The sequence below is a fragment of the Mobula birostris genome, chromosome 1 (assembly GCF_030028105.1).
Source record: "Mobula birostris isolate sMobBir1 chromosome 1, sMobBir1.hap1, whole genome shotgun sequence".
NCBI classification, from domain to species: domain Eukaryota; kingdom Metazoa; phylum Chordata; class Chondrichthyes; order Myliobatiformes; family Myliobatidae; genus Mobula; species Mobula birostris.
In genome coordinates this window covers 171,027,747-171,046,280 of record NC_092370.1, presented here as the reverse complement: position 1 = coordinate 171,046,280, position 18,534 = coordinate 171,027,747, and the positions used below count along the sequence as shown (strand labels likewise).

Genomic DNA, 18,534 nt, shown 5'->3' with positions numbered 1-18,534 from the left:
AAATCCTAAAAACACATGCCACCAGGCTCAAGGACACCTTCTGTCTCACTGATGTACAACTAGTGAACGGTTGCCGTTCCTCTGTCTGCTTTGTGATGCATCAGGGGGGCAACCTTGCTGTATCTTTAGCATATGTCTGTTTTTTACGAGGCTGAATTGCCAGCTCAGAGCTCAACCCAGCACGGCTGGGAAGTGTGCAAGGATCTGGCTGGATTTGAACCTGGAACCAATCCCCTCAAAGTCCCCTCCGCACATTGTACGGTTCCCTAGTAAGATATGATGGACACTTGATTTCACTATATACCTCGTATGATCTTTCATCTTATTTCCTACCTGCAGAGTACTTCCTCTGCAATGGTAACACTTTATTTTTTCAGTCTGTTATTGTTTTGCCTGATACTGCCTCGATGCACTGTTGTAATGAATTGACCTGCATTAATAGATGCAAGTTTTTCCACTGCCTCTCAGTACATGTGATAATAGTAAACCAATTTACCAACTGAGCTGTTGGATGCAAAATTGCACTGTCCCTTTATTTGTTTGAGGTGTGGGCTAATGGGGAGGAAGGATTAAGAGAGAGTGGTTTGGAAAAGGGCACTGTGACCCAGTGGTTCCCAACCACCAGGCCACAAAGCATGTGCTACCGGGCCGCGAGGAAACAATAAGATTTGGCGATATGAGACGATGTGAGTCAGCTGCACCCTTCCTCATTCCCTGTCACTCACTGTTGAACTTGAACAACACCCCCCCCCCCGCCCCCCATCAGCCGGTCCGCGGTGCAAAAAAGGTTGGGGACCCTGCTGTAACTTGATGTACAGGCACATGAAATTTACCATCCTGACATCCTTGACCTAGTGGTGTTTGTCAACCATGTTTCACAGCGGTGTGCACTGGACTGGTTGTCCTTGGTAAAGAGAGGTAATGAGATTGGGGAGAGTTCAAACATTTCAGTGAGTTGAAGAGAATATTGTAACATGGTTATTTGTATATCATTAACAGGTGAACGGTTGCCCAAACCAGAAAGAGGAAAGATGCGTGTACATAAGATATCCAATGTCAACAAAGCACTGGATTTTATTGCCAGCAAGGGAGTGAAACTTGTTTCCATTGGAGCTGAAGGTAGGAATGTGAAAAGAACACTTTCCTGATTTCTGATGTCACCTTGAATGCCACATCAAAGTATCGCCAGGCAATTGTTACGGGTGCTCAAGTACAGTCCTTGTCATTCCAACTTGGCACTAAATCTCTAGAAAAAATACTTTCAATACCTCAGCACAGTTGTGCAGTAACTCATCTTTGGGGTAGATTCAGCCAGGAAAAGTGGTAGCGGTGGTACTTGTAGTTGTGTAATCTGCATGTCATTGCCTGAAATGTTGTACCAATTTGCTTTACTTATGTTTCCCCAAAGCTGACCTGACTCCCACTGTAATTTAGACCCACTGAGAACCCATAGCATGGTGAGCAACAGAGTCTACTTACAACTGTATTTTATATTTCCAGTTATTGTCATCGTGAGTGGCTTCCTCTCTCTCCTTTGATGTCATACCGCGCTTGTATCCAACTTTAAATGGATTAAGTGAATCACAATGACTGTTTTCTATAAACCATGTCACAGTATTACATTAATCTGCCTGAACTTTGCCACCTTGTTCTAGTACCTTAAACACAGTTATTGTGACGATCGCCTTACTTGACAGGAAGAAGACAGGCGTGTTATTGCATTTCCACTGCTGTGTGTGGATGCTTTTTACTTGCTGTTGATATTTTCATGGTGGCTCCAGCTCCGGGGATGAGCCAGACATGTCCATTTGGTGCTATTTCCTGCTGATTAGAAAATGCAAACCCTTAGGTGGTAGTAAGATGGAGAACAGTCCATGACTGTGACAAGTTTGCAGCTTTGAGTGTCTTCAACTGCTGCTGTACTCCTCCCAATCATGCCACAAACACTTGGAATTAGCTATCAAAGAGAGGCAAAACTGAGGAAAGATAGATGGAACTGAGGAATAAGAAGGCGAAGACCATCTTAATGGGTGTATGTTATAGACCTCCCAAAAGTCAGCATGATTTAAGGCAAACTTGATGAGGGATGGCAGACAATTGGCAAGAGAAACAAGGCTGTGATAGCAGATGATTTTAAACTTTTCTCATATTGACTGGGACTCCCACAATTACAAGGACTGGACCAGATGGAGTTTGTTAAATGTGTTCAAGAATGTTTCCTCAATCAATATGTAAAGGTCCTGAATTAACAGGTCAGGTGACAGAAGTGTGTGTAGGGGAATGCTTTGGATCTAGTGATCATAATTCCATTGGTTTCAAGATAATTATAGAGGATAGGACTGGTCCTTGGGTTGAGATTCTAAATTGGAGAAAAGACCAATTTTGATGGCATCAGAAAGGCTCTGGAAGGTATGAATTGGATTAGGTTGTTTCCCGACAAAGGGATGCTTGTTAAGTGGAAGGCCTTCCAAAGTGAATTATTGAGAGTACTGAATTTGTATGTTTCTGTTAGAAGAAAAGATGAGGCTAACAGGTTTAGGGAACCTTGCTTTTCAAGGGATATTGAGGCCATGGTTAAGAAGAAGGAGGGGCATATCAGGTATAGGCAGTTTAGATCAAAGGAGGTCCTTTGCATGTAAGGAGGAACATGTAACAAGAGCGTCTTGGATCTCCAGGTGGTCCACAGCAGGGGTGATTGATAAGTTCATTACATGCACATGCAGTTCAACTCTTTGAGTGATTATGCAGTAAGTTTGAAGTTAATAATTCATCTCCTGCTACCTTAGGCCACGAACTTATCAATCACCCCTCGTAAGAAGTAGAAGCAGGAGTCGTCCTTTTGTTCCTCTAGTCTGCTCTGCCGTTCAATATTACTGCGCCTGACCTTCCTCCATTTTCTTCTCCTAATCCCATATCTAATAACCCCTCTAAATTTGTCATATTTCTTAGCATCCATTTTAAAAGGTAGAAGGACCATTGTTCTGACAGACTATCATTCTGATGGTATTTACTCCCACAGATATGTATAAAGAGTTTGCTTAGGCAATGACTGTGAGACCGGTGGTATGGGATCAACCTATGACCAACCAATAGAGGTGGGGTACTCATGCACAGAGAAAACATTGACCATATTCATCTCCCATAAGCGTTCTGGTAAATTCAAATGGAAAAACTGTAATGTGGTCTTCGCACATACAGCTGGGTGTTCTGTATTGGGTTTCAGTGTGTTTTGGTGGAAGCCATATATGATATAAAGGGATGAGATCCTATCAAAAGTTGACAATTTTAGTGTGAATCATCAATGTCCCTAGACCAAGCATCAGTAACTTACATTTATGCTTTTAACTATTTTAAAAGTAGTCTTTCATTGAGTCATGGAGAGAACATGGAAGCAAGCATTTTGGCCCAACAAGTCCACACAAGCCATTATCCAGCCAATTATATTAATCTGACAATAATCCTTTTTTTGCCCCTCCCCTTGTTCTCATCAATAAGCCCCAGACTGTACATGCAAGGGATAATTTAGAGTGACTAATTAACTTTCTCAACTTTGGGATGTGGGATGAAAGAAGGCCAGTCAGGGGAAGCCTGCAATGTGTTAGTGAAACGGTACAATTCCACATAGTTGGCAGTGGAGGTCAGGGATGAACCCAAGTTGTTGATGTTGTGAGGCAGTAGGTCAACTAGGATCATTTGACAGAAAGCTATTTAAAAAACATATCTAATTACCCAATACGCAGCAGGCATTTCAATGTGAAAATGAATGAAAAATGTCATACTGTTCAGCAATTGTTTGAATTAGGGCGTGCTGTGAATACAAACATTGTCTTCGTATGCTGAGACTTATTTTGAAAGTTTCACATGGTATAAAACATTTGAGTTTGTTTTCCCCATAACGGATCATTTTAATTTTTCCTGTGCTAGGCCTGTAACCTCGCCATCTGAACAAGCAGTAATGTAGGTTGACCCCTTGTGTTCTATTTTACCCCCATTTCCTCTTCTGTTCCGGAACAACGTGTCTATTGCCAAATTGAGGCCATTGAGGGATGATCAATTGGAACGTCTGTTTCTGATGGCAATATGTCACATTTAACTGGCTCTTCTCCAGTCTCTATCTCTTGTAAGCTCCTGTCCCTTTGCTTCGTTAGTGTTACTATAATTTTTCTAGTAGGCATTGACATTCCCCAGTGATGGGTCCTTCACAATACAAATGAGATTGTGAAAAATAGCCTCTTATTATTCACTTTTATCCATTTCTCTTTTTAGAACATAGAACATAGAATAGTACAGCACAATACAGGCCCTTCGGCCCACAATGTTGTGCCGACCCTTAAACCCTGCCTCCCATATAAGCCCCCACCTTATATTCCTCCATATACCTGTCTAGTAGTCTCTTAAATTTCACTAGTGTATCTGCCTCCACCACTGACTCAGGGAGTGCATTCCACGCACCAACCACTCTCTGAGTAAAAAACCTTCCTCTAATATCCCCCTTGAACTTCCCACCCCTTACCTTAAAGCCATGTCCTCTTGTATTGAGCAGCGGTGCCCTGGGGAAGAGGTGCTGGCTATCCACTCTATCTATTCCTCTTAATATCTTGTACACCTCTATCACGTCTCCACTCATCCTCCTTCTCTCCAAAGAGTAAAGCCCAAGCTCCCTTAAACTCTGATCATGATGCATACTTTCTAAACCAGGCAGCATCCTGGTAAATCTCCTCTGTACCCATTCAAATGCTTCCACATCCTTCCTAGTGAGGCGATTAGAACTGGACACAGTACTCCAAGTGTGGCCTAACCAGAGTTTTATAGAGCTGCATCTTTACCTCACGACTCTTAAACTCTATCCCTCCACTTATGAAAGCTAAGTTTTTTTAACTACCCTATCTACCTGTGAGGCAACTTTCAGGGAACTGTGGACATGTACCCCCAGATCCCTCTGCTCCTCCACACTACCAAGTATCCTGCCATTTACAGACATTTGTACTTTGTACTCTGCCTTGGAGTTTGTCCTTCCAAAGTGTACCACCTCACACTTCTCCGGGTTGAACTCCATCTGCCACTTCTCAGCCCACTTCTGCATCCTATCAATGTCTCTCTACAATCTTCGACAATCCTCTACACTATCCACAACACCACCAACCTTTGTGTCATCTGCAAACTTGCCAACCCACCCTTCTACCCCCACATCCAGGTCGTTAATAAAAATCACGAAAAGTAGAGGTCCCAGAACCGATCCTTGTGGGACACCACTAGTCACAACCCTCCAATCCGAATGTACTCCCTCCACCACGACCCTCTGCTTTCTACAGGCAAGCCAATTCTGAATCCACCTGACCAAACTTCCCTGGATCCCATGCCTTCTGACTTTCTGAATAAGCCTACCGTGTGGAACCTTGTCAAATGCCTTACTAAAATCCATGTAGATCACATCCACTGCACTACACTCATCTATATGCTTGGTCACCTCCTCAAAGAACTCGTTCAGGCTTGTAAGACATGATCTGCCCTTCGCAAATCCATGCTGACTGTCCCTGATCGGACCATGATTCTCTAAATGCCCATAGATCCTATCTCTAAGAATCTTTTCCAACAGCTTTCCCACCACAGACTTAGGGCTCACTGGTCTATAATTACCCGGACTATCCTACTTCCTTTTTTGAACAAGGGGACAACATTCGCCTCCCTCCAATCCTCCGGTACCATTCCCGTGGACAACAAGGACATGAAGATCCTAGCCAGAGGCTCAGCAATCTCTTCCCTTGCCTCATGGAACAGCCTGGGGAATATTCCGTCAGGCCCCAGAGACTTATCCGTCCTGATGCATTTTAACAACTCCAACACCTCCTCTTCTCTCAATATCAACATGCTCCAGAACATCAACCTCACTCATATTGTCCTCACCGTCATCAAGTTCCCTCTTATTGGTGAATACCGAAGAGAAGTATTCATTGAGGACCTCGCTCACTTCCACATCCTCCAGGCACATCTTCCCACCTTTATCTCTAATCGGTCCTACCTTCACTCCTGTCATCCTTTTGTTCTTCACATAACTGAAGAATGCCTTGGGGTTTTCCTTTACCCTACTCGCCAAAGCCTTCTCATGCCCCCTTCTTGCTCTTCTCAGCCCCTTCTTGCTCCTTTCTTGCTACCCTATATTCCTCAATAGACCCATCTGATCCTTGCTTCCTAAACCTCATGTATGCTGCCTTCTTCCACCTGACTAGATTTTCCACCTCACTTGTCACCCATGGTTCCTTCACCCTACCATTCTTTATCTTCCTCACTGGGACAAATTTATCCCTAACATCCTACAAGAGATCCCTAAACATCGACCACATGTCCATAGTACATTTTCCTGCAAAAACATCATCCCAATTCACACCCACAAGTTCTAGCCTTATAGCCTCATAATTTGCCCTTCCCCAATTAAAAAAAATTCCTGTCCTCTCTGATTCTATCCTTTTCCGTGATAATGCTAAAGGCCAAGGAGCAGTGGTCATTGTCCCCCAGATGCTCACCCACTGAGAGATCTGTGACCTGACCTGGTTCGTTACCTAATACCAGATCTACTATGGCATTCCCCCTCGTCGGCCTGTCAACATACTGTGACAGGAATCCGTCCTGGACACACTTAACAAACACTGCCCTATCCAAACTCTAGGAACTAATCAAGTGCCAATCAATATTAGGGAAGTTAAAGTAACCCATGAATCTTTGCCTCCACTTTCTCTTGTGATAGAGAATGAACGTGTAAGATACAAAATTTTTCCTGTTCCAAAATTCCTGAACTGTAGTCAGGAAAAGAAATCATTTTGATCAGTTAAAAAGCAGGGGAAAAGCAGTCATCAATTATTTGACCTAGTGATCATTTTTGGTGGGGAATGTCATTGGAGGCTTCTTGCTTTTTGCTCAGTTGTGCTCTGGGATCATACACTTTTATCAAGGATGGAAGCAGGATGTTGGCTAAACATCACCTGTGAAGGATGCCATCTTTGACAGTACAGTGATCTCTTGGTACAGTGGGGCGGGTGGTGTTTTGTGTTAAATTGTGAATCAGATGCATGTGCTTGCTACACTGAAGTAAGGGGGACACGTTGGAGACACTAGACTGCAGATTCTGAGTTCTAGAGCAAAGCAAAATGAAACAGCTGGAAGAACTCAGCAGGTCCAACTGCATTTGTGGAGGCAAAGGAATGGTCTATGTTTCAGGACTGTGGAGTCTCAACTTGAAACATTGACCTTCACAGATGATAGTTGACATGCAGACTTCCTCCAGCTGTTGTTTTTTTTTTTGACACCTTGGAGATGTTTCCAAGGAGTATAGACACGAGTTTTACTAAGTTCACTAATCAATGCAGCAATGACAGTTGAAATATTACTGGGGGTCAGGACGTATCACAGTGCGATGGTGTTTAAATAGACAATGTTTGAAGAACGGGTGGGGGGATGGTTGAGTTGGCCATTCTGAGGAGCAGAGTAAGTTTGTATGCCTTTGGGGAAGGGTGTGTTCCCTATTGGATTCCAATTGTGTACTTAGACATGAGTTTAGTGTGATGTTGTTGTCAGGCAGATACGAGATAAATCCTGATCCTAGGGTAAGGTGAGATGTTCTTCCATGCATCTTCCCTGGAAGAATAATTGTCCCCAGAATGGTGGGAAGCGTGCTGACTAACTAAATATAAAATGGAAGGTATAGTGCAGGAGGTCTTGAAAGAGACTGGAGGATTGGTTGAAGGGCTGGAAAATTATACTGTATGGTCTTCTTTAATGATGCCTACATTGAAAGGTACTTGTAGCTTGTATTGTTGAAAGCTGGTACCTGTAAAGAAGGTTTTGAGTCACTGAGGCATTGTAACGGAATATGTGTGTATTCCAAGTGCTCTTTGTGTTGATAATGAAGTGAGGTGGTGAAACGTAACCTGACTTTGTTCGTGTTGTCAGTGTAACAGTATTCATTACACTGGGTTGGAATACACTGCTCTTGGAATTTGCTTGTGTGTAATCCGAAAACCCAAACCAGTCTGGAGATACTCATCTCATAAACTCACCCAGCAGAAGACAAGCTGTATTGTGTTTGGCTGCAGGTTCCTGCAACATTCAGAGACTCAGGGTCTTGGACTATATATTTTTTGTGTGACTGTGTATTTTACTGATATCTGATATGTGTTATAGTGCCTTGTGCTGTGTACGACTGCTGATACTGCATTTTGCTCCTCGGCCCCGGAGTAACACTGTTTTGTTTGGCTGTGTTCATGGGTGTTCGTGTATGGCTGACTGACAATTAAAATCCAACTTGAACTTGGAAGCATTTTCAGAAAGGCGGGATGAAGACTTAAATGATTTTTTTTAAATGGCAGATGCTGGAAATCTGAAATAAAAACAGAAAATTCTGGAAACAGCACGTCAGTTAGCATCTGTGGAAAGAGAAAGTATTACCGTTTCAGATCTCGGAAACAGAAGGAAGTTGTTGACTCTGGCTGATATCTTACTGAATCCACTGCATCAGAATCCTACTTAACTCACTCCGCTTAAAATACAGATTAAAGCATGCAAATACATCTCAGAGATGTATAACAGAGTGCCTTGAATCAATTATTTACAAATTGTCTCTCTCTCTCTTTGACATGTTGTGGCATTTGGTGTTTTGGTGTAATGAGCAAAAGCACGGTCTGTACACAAATTTCAAAGGAGGAACCATCAGAATGGTTGGTATGAAATTGTTCCTTCCTTTCCTCTCTTCCTTTTTAATAGCTAGGTTATAAATGATTGAAGTCTTTGCTGTGTGGGTCTAATTTGTTTTCAACATGCCAGTCTCTGAATTACAGTAGCTGCTGATCCCTTGTTGCTTTGCGAAGTGTTTTGTGCTCGTAGATAAAAGGGAATCCAATCATTGTAGGTTGCTTAGTGCCAATGGTTCAGTTGTTCTAGATGTGCTTGGTTATTCCCAGAATCTGGAAGGTGGGTCATTTTATTTCCACATATTTCATTGCCACATATTTTATTTGATATTTCTTAGTGGGCGAGGACTATGCAAATATGCTTTTGTTTTGCCTAGAGCAAAGTGTGAAAAGTGTGAATTTGTTCATTGTTATTTTGCAACTTGCTGGAACTTGTTCCTGGGCTGTGGATGCTTGTTATCTGGCACCCTGCAGTAGGGTGCAGATTGAAATAAAGCATTGCCTTGATGTAACGATCGTCACTTCTCAGCCAGACCTTCCCAACTCCTGCCTTTCTAAAGGCACTGCTCTGTGTTAAAACTGCTGATCCCCAGTCACTGACTGCCCCCAGATAACTTGATTCAACTGGTCTGGTTTTCAGGTGCAAACTTGCAGTCTCTTCTTCAGGAAGGCAGCCAAGCAACCATTCTGAGAGGAATTTGATGTACTGCAATCCATATCCGACCTCCATCTGTGTCCAATTAGCTCATCTCTGCTTAGACACTGTTAAGGAATACTGTACCCAGTCAGTGTGCATGCAAAATCCTTCCTGGTTTTCCTCTTTTCTTAATCCCACAGTTCCAGTGGGATAGTGCATTTGAGCAACTTGTCCAAAAAAAAAGTGGGGCCTACTGCAGTGTATTTTCATAAGCTATTTGTTATCACAGCAGTTTTATTTTCACTCTTGCCTTGGGGCACACACCAAAGTGTTTGTGGCTCAACAGAATAGATACTTTATGGTTGGCATTGTCTCAGTAGGCCAAGAGGCCTGTTTCTGTGGTGTATGACTTTGATTCTGAAAGTCAAAGGTTTTGGGTGATTGACAAATGAGGGGAAAGTGGGTGACATGTTGTACGTAGTCTAAAAAGACATAGCAAAGCTGCAGCACCTGCTACTGTAAAAACCCATTTTTAAACAAACGTTTTTTCCATCTTGCCTCATTTTGTCAGTGATCCTTAATCTTAATCTTAAAGAGAGGAGATCCCTAGATGCGCTGACTCACACCCAAGGGAAGTCACTGTGTTAACATGGGAAAGAAACGCTACGTTCTGCCTTCTGTTTCCTTTCTACTACCTCAATATGTGTGGATTGATCTGCCTGGAGGGCACGCAAACAGAATCGTTCACAGATGCATAAGATATACAAATTCTGATTTCCTTCTTCTAAATATATTTTGATCAGAACATGTATGATTAAACAATGAGGGACATTGCATTGTTTTCACAGTACCAAGCATATCATTACAATAACTGACAATATTTACATTATGTCAACAGTGCATCAATTTTTCATTCCCAACCATGACATCAGTGATGGGTTTTATAGTTTATTTATAGAGGGCCCAGCCCTCAGTATACAGTGATGAGAGTTGGCTGTACTGAATATCAGTGCATCCTTCAACTTGTGGTGCTGTATCTTAGAATGCACTGGCCTGCAATTCCTCATCAGGGGAAATCATTGCCACAGAAGACCAGCAGGCATCAGGTAGATCAAAGCCTTTTGCTGAGATGATGACCTTCCAGTAGCAATTTGATGTTCGACTGTGTGTGTGTGTCTGTCCGTCCGTCCGTCCCTGGGAACAGTTGGTAGAGCACAGAGTCAAGTATTATGCAACTGCTTGGGTAAACCTTGATAAGGACCACTAAATCAGAATTAGGTTTATTATGATTGACATACAGTATGCTGTGAAATTTGCTGTTTTGTGGCAGCAGTACAATGAAAGACACAAAAAATTAAGTTGCAATCAATCAATAACTAACTAACTAAGTAAAACGTGCATAAGAGGAAAAGCGAGGTATTTTCATGGACTGTTCACAAATCTGATGGCAGAGGGGAAGAAACTGTCCTTAAAATGTTCAATACGGGTCTTAAGACTCTTGTACCTCCTCGCTAATGAGATTGGCAAATATACAGATGCATCCATTTCCAGGCCTTCTTGGCAGACACATTCTCAAAAGAGATGGGCAATGATATCATTGATACCTGCACCGTCATGCGGAGAATGTAGGAGTATCAAGGTTCAGGCTGTGCGTGAAGGAACTGACTTGCCAATTTCTCCCCATCACTATCCATCTAAGGTCTCAGTGCTTGCTTTATAAGGCACTCTGCCAAGTGCTTTTGACGGTCTGTTTGCAAACCACTCAGTGGGAACCATTGTTTCCTTTTCCTGGCACTAAGGTTGTTCCATGCAAACCAACTTGTGATCCAAGATGTTTTCATGCACATAGTTTTCTGTGAGGGTCAAGCAACATGGCGTAGTTGAGGTGAGTGGAAAATTCTATGGCAGTTTGACCAAGCTCATCCTTTGCAACACCAAAAGCAGGGAGAATCTCAGCAGGTAGTGACTTCGGTTACATCTGCACAAGTTGCTGCAGCAGCACATAAAGATGACCATCAGGAAAAGGGTACACATACAGTAGAGTCATAGAGAAGTATAGTACAGAAACAGGCCCTTCAGCCCATCTAGTCCATTTAATCTGTCTACTCCCAATGACCTGCACCGGGACCATAACCCTCCACGCCCTTACCATCTATAAACCTATGCAAACTTCTCTTAAACATTGAAATCGAGCTCACATGCACCACTTGTGCTGGCAGCTCATTCCACACTCTCACAACCCTCTGAGTGAAGAAGCTTCCCCTCATGTTCCCCTTAACCTTTTCACCTTTCACCCTTAACCCATGACCTCTAGTTGTAGTACCACCTAACTTCAGTGGATAAGTTGGCTTGCATTATTTATACCCCTCAATTTTGTATACCTCTATCAATTCTCCTTACAATCTTCTACATTTTAAGGAATATTCAATCTTTTCTTATAACTCAGGTCCTCCAGACCCGGCAACATCCTTATAAATTTTCTCTGTAATCTTTCAACCTTATTTACATCTTTCCTGTGAGTAGGTGACCAAAACTGCACACAATACTCCAAATTAGGTCTCACCAACATCTTATACAACTTCAACATAACATCCCATCTCCTCTATTCAATACTTCAATTTATGAAGGCCAATGTGCCAAGAGCTTTCGTTACGACCCTATCTACCTGTGACGCCACTTTCAATGAATTACAAACCTGTATTCCCAGATCCCTTTGTTCTACCGCATTCCTCAGTGCTCTACCCTTCACTGTGTTGGTTGGCCCTACCAAACTGCAAAATCTTGCTCTTGTCTGCATTGAATTCCACTTGCCATTTTTCAGTCCATTTCTCCATCTGATGCAGATCCCTCTGCAAGCCATGATGACCTTCCTCGCTGTACACTACACCCCCAATCTTGCTGTTATCCACAAATTGCAGTTGACCACATTATCTTCCAGATCATTGATATAGATGGCAAACAGCAAAGGACCCAGCACTGTGGTACACCTCTAGTCACAGGCCTCTAGACAGAGAGGCAACCATTTACTACCACTCTCTGACTTCTCCCACTAAGCCAAAGTCTAATCCAGTTAACTACCTTATCTTGAATGCCGAGCGACTGAATTTTTTTGACCAACCTCTCCTGCTGGACATTTGTCAAATGCCTTGCTGCTGAAGTCCATGTAGACAACATCCACTGCCTTGCCTTCATCCACATGTATTTTTAGCCCCTCCCCCTTGCTGGAGACCTATACGTGGAACATAGAAAAATACAGCACAGGAACAGGCCCTATAAACAATGGTGTATCTGCCAACCACGATACCAAGCTAAACTAAACTGCCAGCACATGATCAATATCCCAATTATTACATGTTAGTCATAGTCATACTTTATTAATCCCGGGGGAAATTGGTTTTCGTTACAGTTGCTCCATAAATAATAAGTAGTAATAGAACCATAAATAGTTAAATAGTAATATGTAAATTATGCCAGTAAATTATGAAATAAGTCCAGGACAAGCATATTGGCTCAGGATGTCTGACCCTCCAAGGGAGGAGTTGTAAAGTTTGATGGCCACAGGCAGGAATGACCTCATGATGGCATGCAACTTGGACAGCATCCTCTTTTCAGATACCACCGTGAGAGAGTCCAGTTCCATCCCCACAACATCACTGGCCTTACGAATGAGTTTGTTGGTGTCTGCCACCCTCAGCCTGCTGCCCCAGCACACAACGGCAAACATGATAGCACTGGCCACCACAGACTCGTAGAACATCCTCAGCATCGTCCGGCAGATGTTAAAGGACCTCAGTCTCCTCAGGAAATAGAGACGGCTCTGATCCTTCTTGTAGACAGCCTCAGCGTTCTTTGAGCAGTCCAGTTTATTGTCAATTCGTATCCCCAGGTACTTGTAATCCTCCACCAAGTCCACACTGATCCCCTGGATGGAAACAGGGGTCACCGGTGCCTTAGCTCTCCTCAGGTCTACCACCAGCTCCTTAGTCTTTTTCACATTAAGCTGCAGATAATTCTGCTCACACCATGTGACAAAGTTTCCTACCGTAGCCCTGTACTCAGCCTCATCTCCTTTGCTGATGCATCCAACTATGGCAGAGTCATCCGAAAACTTCTGAAGATGACAAGACTCTGTGCAGTAGTTGAAGTCCGAGGTGTAAATGGTGAAGAGAAAGGGAGACAAGACAGACCCCTGTGGAGCCCCAGTGCTGCTGTTTATTGCCTTTCTAAGTGCACCTTAAACTCAACTGCTGTAACTGCTTCCACCAGCACCCTTGTCACATGCTTTAGAAATACAGAACTCTTTGTTTAAAATAAACTTAGCTTACATATTTCCTTTACACCTTCCTCTGTAACTCACAACTTAAAACCAGGTCCTCCAGGATTACCTCCACATCCTTCCTGCACGCAATTCTCCAAATGCATCCGAACCAAAGTTTATACATTGCAACAAGACTTCCTAACTCAAACACGCAATGACCGACTGATGAAGACAAGTGCACCAGACACCACCTCTACTACCCTGTCTGTTCTACCACACTGTACAGCACATCCCTCTTTGATCGCCACATGGATTGGAAGTCTACTCGGGTGACTACTGCAGGGCAGGGTTGGGGTAGAGGCTATGCCTTCACCAGGTGTTCTGTAACCCCAGGGTCACATTGCCCTGATCACCCAGTTCCGTTTCACTTTCACTCTTGTGTTCCAGCTTTGACAGTGAAGAAAGCAAAAGGATTGGTTGAACCACAGGACAAGGCCCCATTTTACTTCCAAGTGAAACAGACCTCTGAGGCCAGTTCAAGCTGTGGACTGAGTCTGGATCTGAGCAGAAGCCAGCAACGTAATCCATGTACAGGGAGGGACTGACTGGAGTCCCTCTACTGCTTGGGAACATCAATCCTTCTACGTCCATCAGGATGAATTTGGCAATAGAAAGCTTAATGAAACACAGAAACAAAACACAAGAGTGGTGGGGGGGGGGGAGTCTTGGCTGTGGAAAGCAAAAATTGTGTTTATTTCAAAAATAAACCTCATTCATGGTAAATCTATGTGGGGCATTCGTACATTCTGCCCGTGACTGTGTGGGTTTCTCTCTGTGCTGCAGTTTCCTCCAACATTCCAAAGACGTGTGGTCACATGGGTGTGATTGAGCTTGTGGGTCAGAAGAGCCTGTCACTGTGCCATATCTCCAAACAAAACAAACATTCGGTGGTGTTAACACCTTTTTAACAATAATATCATTGCTACTAGTAGCCCCCTGGGATGATGCATCCTTTCATTGTTTATGGAACATCCCCACTCCATTCAGCTGCTCCATCTTTAGGGGTGGAAGGACCCCAGACTGTGGAGAAATGCTTAATATACTGCACTCAGTGACTACTTTATTAGGTGCCTCCGGTCCACCGAGGTGTATGTTTGTGGTCTTCTCTGCTACGCATGTTGGATCTGCTCCTGGCGTACTATCACAAAAATTCGACAGCAGATACCATTTCACTGACTCTCCACTCAACCCTGGAACATCTGGACAGTGAAGATGCATGCATCAGGATGCTCTTCATTAACTACAACTCTGTCATCTCCTCAAAACTAATCAATAAGATCCAATTCCCAGGCCTCAGTACCTCCTGGTTCAATTGGATCCTCAATTTCTTCACTCGCAAACCCTAGTGAGGTTCAAATTGGCAACATCTCATCTACAATCACCATCAGCACAGGTGCACCACAAGGCTCTGTGCTTAGCCCCTTGCTCTACTTGCTTTATACTTAGGACTGTGAGGCCAAGTACAGCTCTAAATGCCATACTTATGTTTGCTGATGACACCACTATTGTTGGCCGAATCAAAGTTGATGACAAATCAGCACGTAATGCCCTGGTTAAGATTTTTGCTGCTATACTGTAGGTATTTCATTTTAGCAGTTCTTTAAGAGCAGTCTGTTCTGCTTCTGGCATGTTTGGGTTTGAGCTAAAGATAAGGGGCTATGTTGTTCAACTTAGGAATGTTGTGTCAGCCAATCAGGGTGGTGGAATTGGGAGAAGATTGTAGAGAACACTGGGCAGAGAGGTTTTTGGTGATGGACACTGGTGTGGCTCCAGGCCTTTCTGGCGGGAGCTGGGAGAAGACAGGAGGGAAGATGGCTGAGAATGCCACCCCTGTTGCACAAGGTAGTTTGTGCAGATGAATGTCTTCAAGGAGAAAGGACCAACACAACCATGGAGGATCCTGTTTGTTCAAGGTGGATTTTGAGCGACATTTGGAAGGTGGTGTGTGCTTTTGTGCAGACTGTGAGTCCAGCGCATGAGTTCAAGTCAACTTCAAGATGAGCTCCAATTTGTGTGCACATTTGGACTCGGTTAACTGTAATAGGCCCTTTTTATTTTTTTCGTTTCTTTTTCCTACTAATTGTAAAAGCTGAAATTTGTGAATATACTTTCTTTATGATTGTATGCAGTGTAAGATCTGTTATACCTTGCCGACGGGTAATTGCAGATGGGCAGCGTTTACAAAGTATTCGCTCAGATTGCGGTGCGGGTGGTCAAAACATCCTGGCTCTCCTGGTCTGGTGGGACGTAAGTCAAATCGACTGTAGACATGTGGAGTTTGAGAAAGATGGTTTTGTCACTGCTGAGTCCATTAGTGAGGGGCTAACCAGCCATGTTTCTAGAGACGCCTAGTAAAAAGGGGTTTCAAGCGTTTAGGAGAGAAATTCAAAATCTTGCTGAATGGCACAAGAACAACAACCTCTCACTCCAGGGCAACAAGACCAAGGAACTGATTATTGGCTTCAGGAGGAGGAAACCAGAGGTCCATGAGCCAGTCCTCATCAGGGAATCACAGATGGAGAGGGTCAGCAACTTTAAATTCCTCAGCATTATCACTTCAGAGGATTTGTCCTGGGTCCATCCCTTAACTGCCATTACAAAGAAATCGCGACAGTGTCTTTACTTTCTTAGAAGTTTGCTAAGATTCAGCATGTCATCTAAAACTTAGACAAACTTCTATAGATGTATGGTGGAGATTATACTGATTGGTTGCATTATGCCCTGGTATGGACACACCAATGCCCTTGAACAAAAAAGCCAACAAGTAGCAGGCGCAGCCCAGTCCATCACAAGTAAAGCCCTCCCCACTAACGAGCACGTCTAAAAGGAGCACTGACACAGGAAAACAGCATCCATCTTCAAGGTCCCCCACAATCCAGGCAAGCTCTCTTCTCGCTGCTGCCATCAGGAGGTACAGGAGCCTCAGGACTCACACCACCAGGTTCATGAACAGTTATTACCTCTCAACCATCAGACTCTTGAACCAAAGGGGGAAACTTCACACAACTCCACTCACCCCAATACGGAACAGATTCCACAACTCACGGACTTACTTTCAAGGACTCCTGATGTGTTCTTGTTATTTATTGCTTATTTATGTTCTTGATATTTATTGCTTATTTATTTATGTTTGTTTATTAATTATGTTAAGGAGTTTTTTTGTTTTTCTTCTAGTTCCACAGCTTGTTACGTTCCGCATGTTCGTTGTTCAACTTTGTTGTATACAGTGGCATGCAAAAGTTTGGGCACCCTGGTCAAAATTTCTGTTACTGTGAATAGCTAAGCAAGTAAAAGATGAACTGATTTCCAAAAAGCATAAAGTTAAAGATGACACATTTCTTTAATATTTTAAGCAAGATTACTTTTTTATTTCCATCTTTTACAGTTTCAAAATAACAAACAAGGAAAAGGGCCCGAAGCAAAAGTTTGGGCACCCTGCATGGTCAGTATTTAGTAACACCCTCTTTGGCAAGTATCACAGCTTGTAAACGCTTTCTGTAGCCAGCTAAGAGTCTTTCAATTCTTGTTTGGGGGATTTTCGCCCATTCTTTCCTTGCAAAAGGCTTCTAATACTGTGAGATCTTGGGCTGTCTTGCATGCACTGCTCTTTTGAGGTCTATCCACAGATTTTCGATGATGTTTAGGTCGGGGGACTGTGAGGGCCATGGCAAAACTTCAGCTTGCACCTCTTGAGGTAGTCCATTGTGGATTTTGAGGTGTGTTTAGGATCATTATCCTGTTGTAGAAGCTGTCCTCTTTTCATCTTCAGCTTTTTTACAGATGGTGTGATGTTTGCTTCCAGTATTTGCTGGTATTTAATTGAATTCATTCTTCCCTCTACCAATGAAATGTTCCCTGTGCCACTGGCTGCAACACAAGCCCAAAGCATGATCGATCCACCCCCATGCTTAACCGTTGGAGAGGTTCTTTTCATGTAATTCTGCACCCTTTTTTCTCCAAACATACCTTTGCTCATTGTGGCCAAAAAGTTCTAATTTAACTTCATCAGTCCACAGGACTTGTTTCCAAAATGCATCAGGCTTGTTTAGATGTTCCTTTGCAAACCTTTGACGCTGAATTTTGTGGTGAGGACACAGGAAAGGTTTTCTTCTGATGACTCTTCCATGAAGGTCATATTTGTGCAGGTGTTGCTGCACAGTAGAACAGTGCACCACAACTCCAGAGTCTGCTAAATCTCCCTGAAGGTCTTTTGCAGTCATACGAGGGTTTTGATTTGCCTTTCTAGCAATCCTACGAGCAGTTCTCTCGGAAAGTTTTCTTGGCCTTCCAGACCTCAACTTGACCTCCACCGTTCCTGTTAATTGCCATTTCTTAATTACCATTTCTTAATTACATTATGAACTGAGGAAACGGCTACCTGAAAATGCTTTGCTATCTTCTTATAGCCTTCTCCTGCTTTGTGGGCATCATTTATTTAAATTTTCAGAGTGCTAGGCAGCGGCTTAGAGGAGCCCATGGCTGCTGATTGTTGGGACAAGGTTTGAGGAGTCAGGGTATTTATAAAGCTTTGAAATTTGCATCACCTGGCCTTTCCTAACAATGATTGTGAACAAGCCATAGTCCTAACAAGCTAACTAAGGTCTGAGACCTTGGTAAAAGTTATCTGAGAGCTCAAATCTCTTGGGGTGCCCGAACTTTTGCATAGTGCTCCTTTCCTTTTTTTCACTCTAAAATTGTACAAAACAAAAATAATACACTAATCTTGCTTAAAATGTTGAAAAGAATGTTTCATCTTTAACTTTATGACTTTTGGAGATCAGTTCATCTTCTACTCACTTAACTATTCACAGTAACAGAAATTTTGACCAGGGGTGCCCAAACTTTTGCATGCCACTATATGTTTTTTTTCATTGATTCCATTGTGAAAGCTGTGTATA

At 43.1% G+C, this 18,534-nt stretch overlaps 1 protein-coding gene across 5 annotated transcripts in view; it reads left to right on the top strand.

Moving 5' to 3' along the window:
- actn1 (actinin, alpha 1) overlaps positions 1-18,534 on the top strand; it is a 252,605-nt gene that overhangs the window by 106,950 nt on the left and 127,121 nt on the right. For all 5 annotated transcript variants that reach the window (XM_072266007.1, XM_072266016.1, XM_072265998.1 and 2 more), the window contains exon 3: positions 1,000-1,119. In XM_072266007.1, the coding sequence (XP_072122108.1) occupies positions 1,000-1,119 (120 nt within the window). The remainder of the gene's footprint in view (positions 1-999; positions 1,120-18,534) is intronic.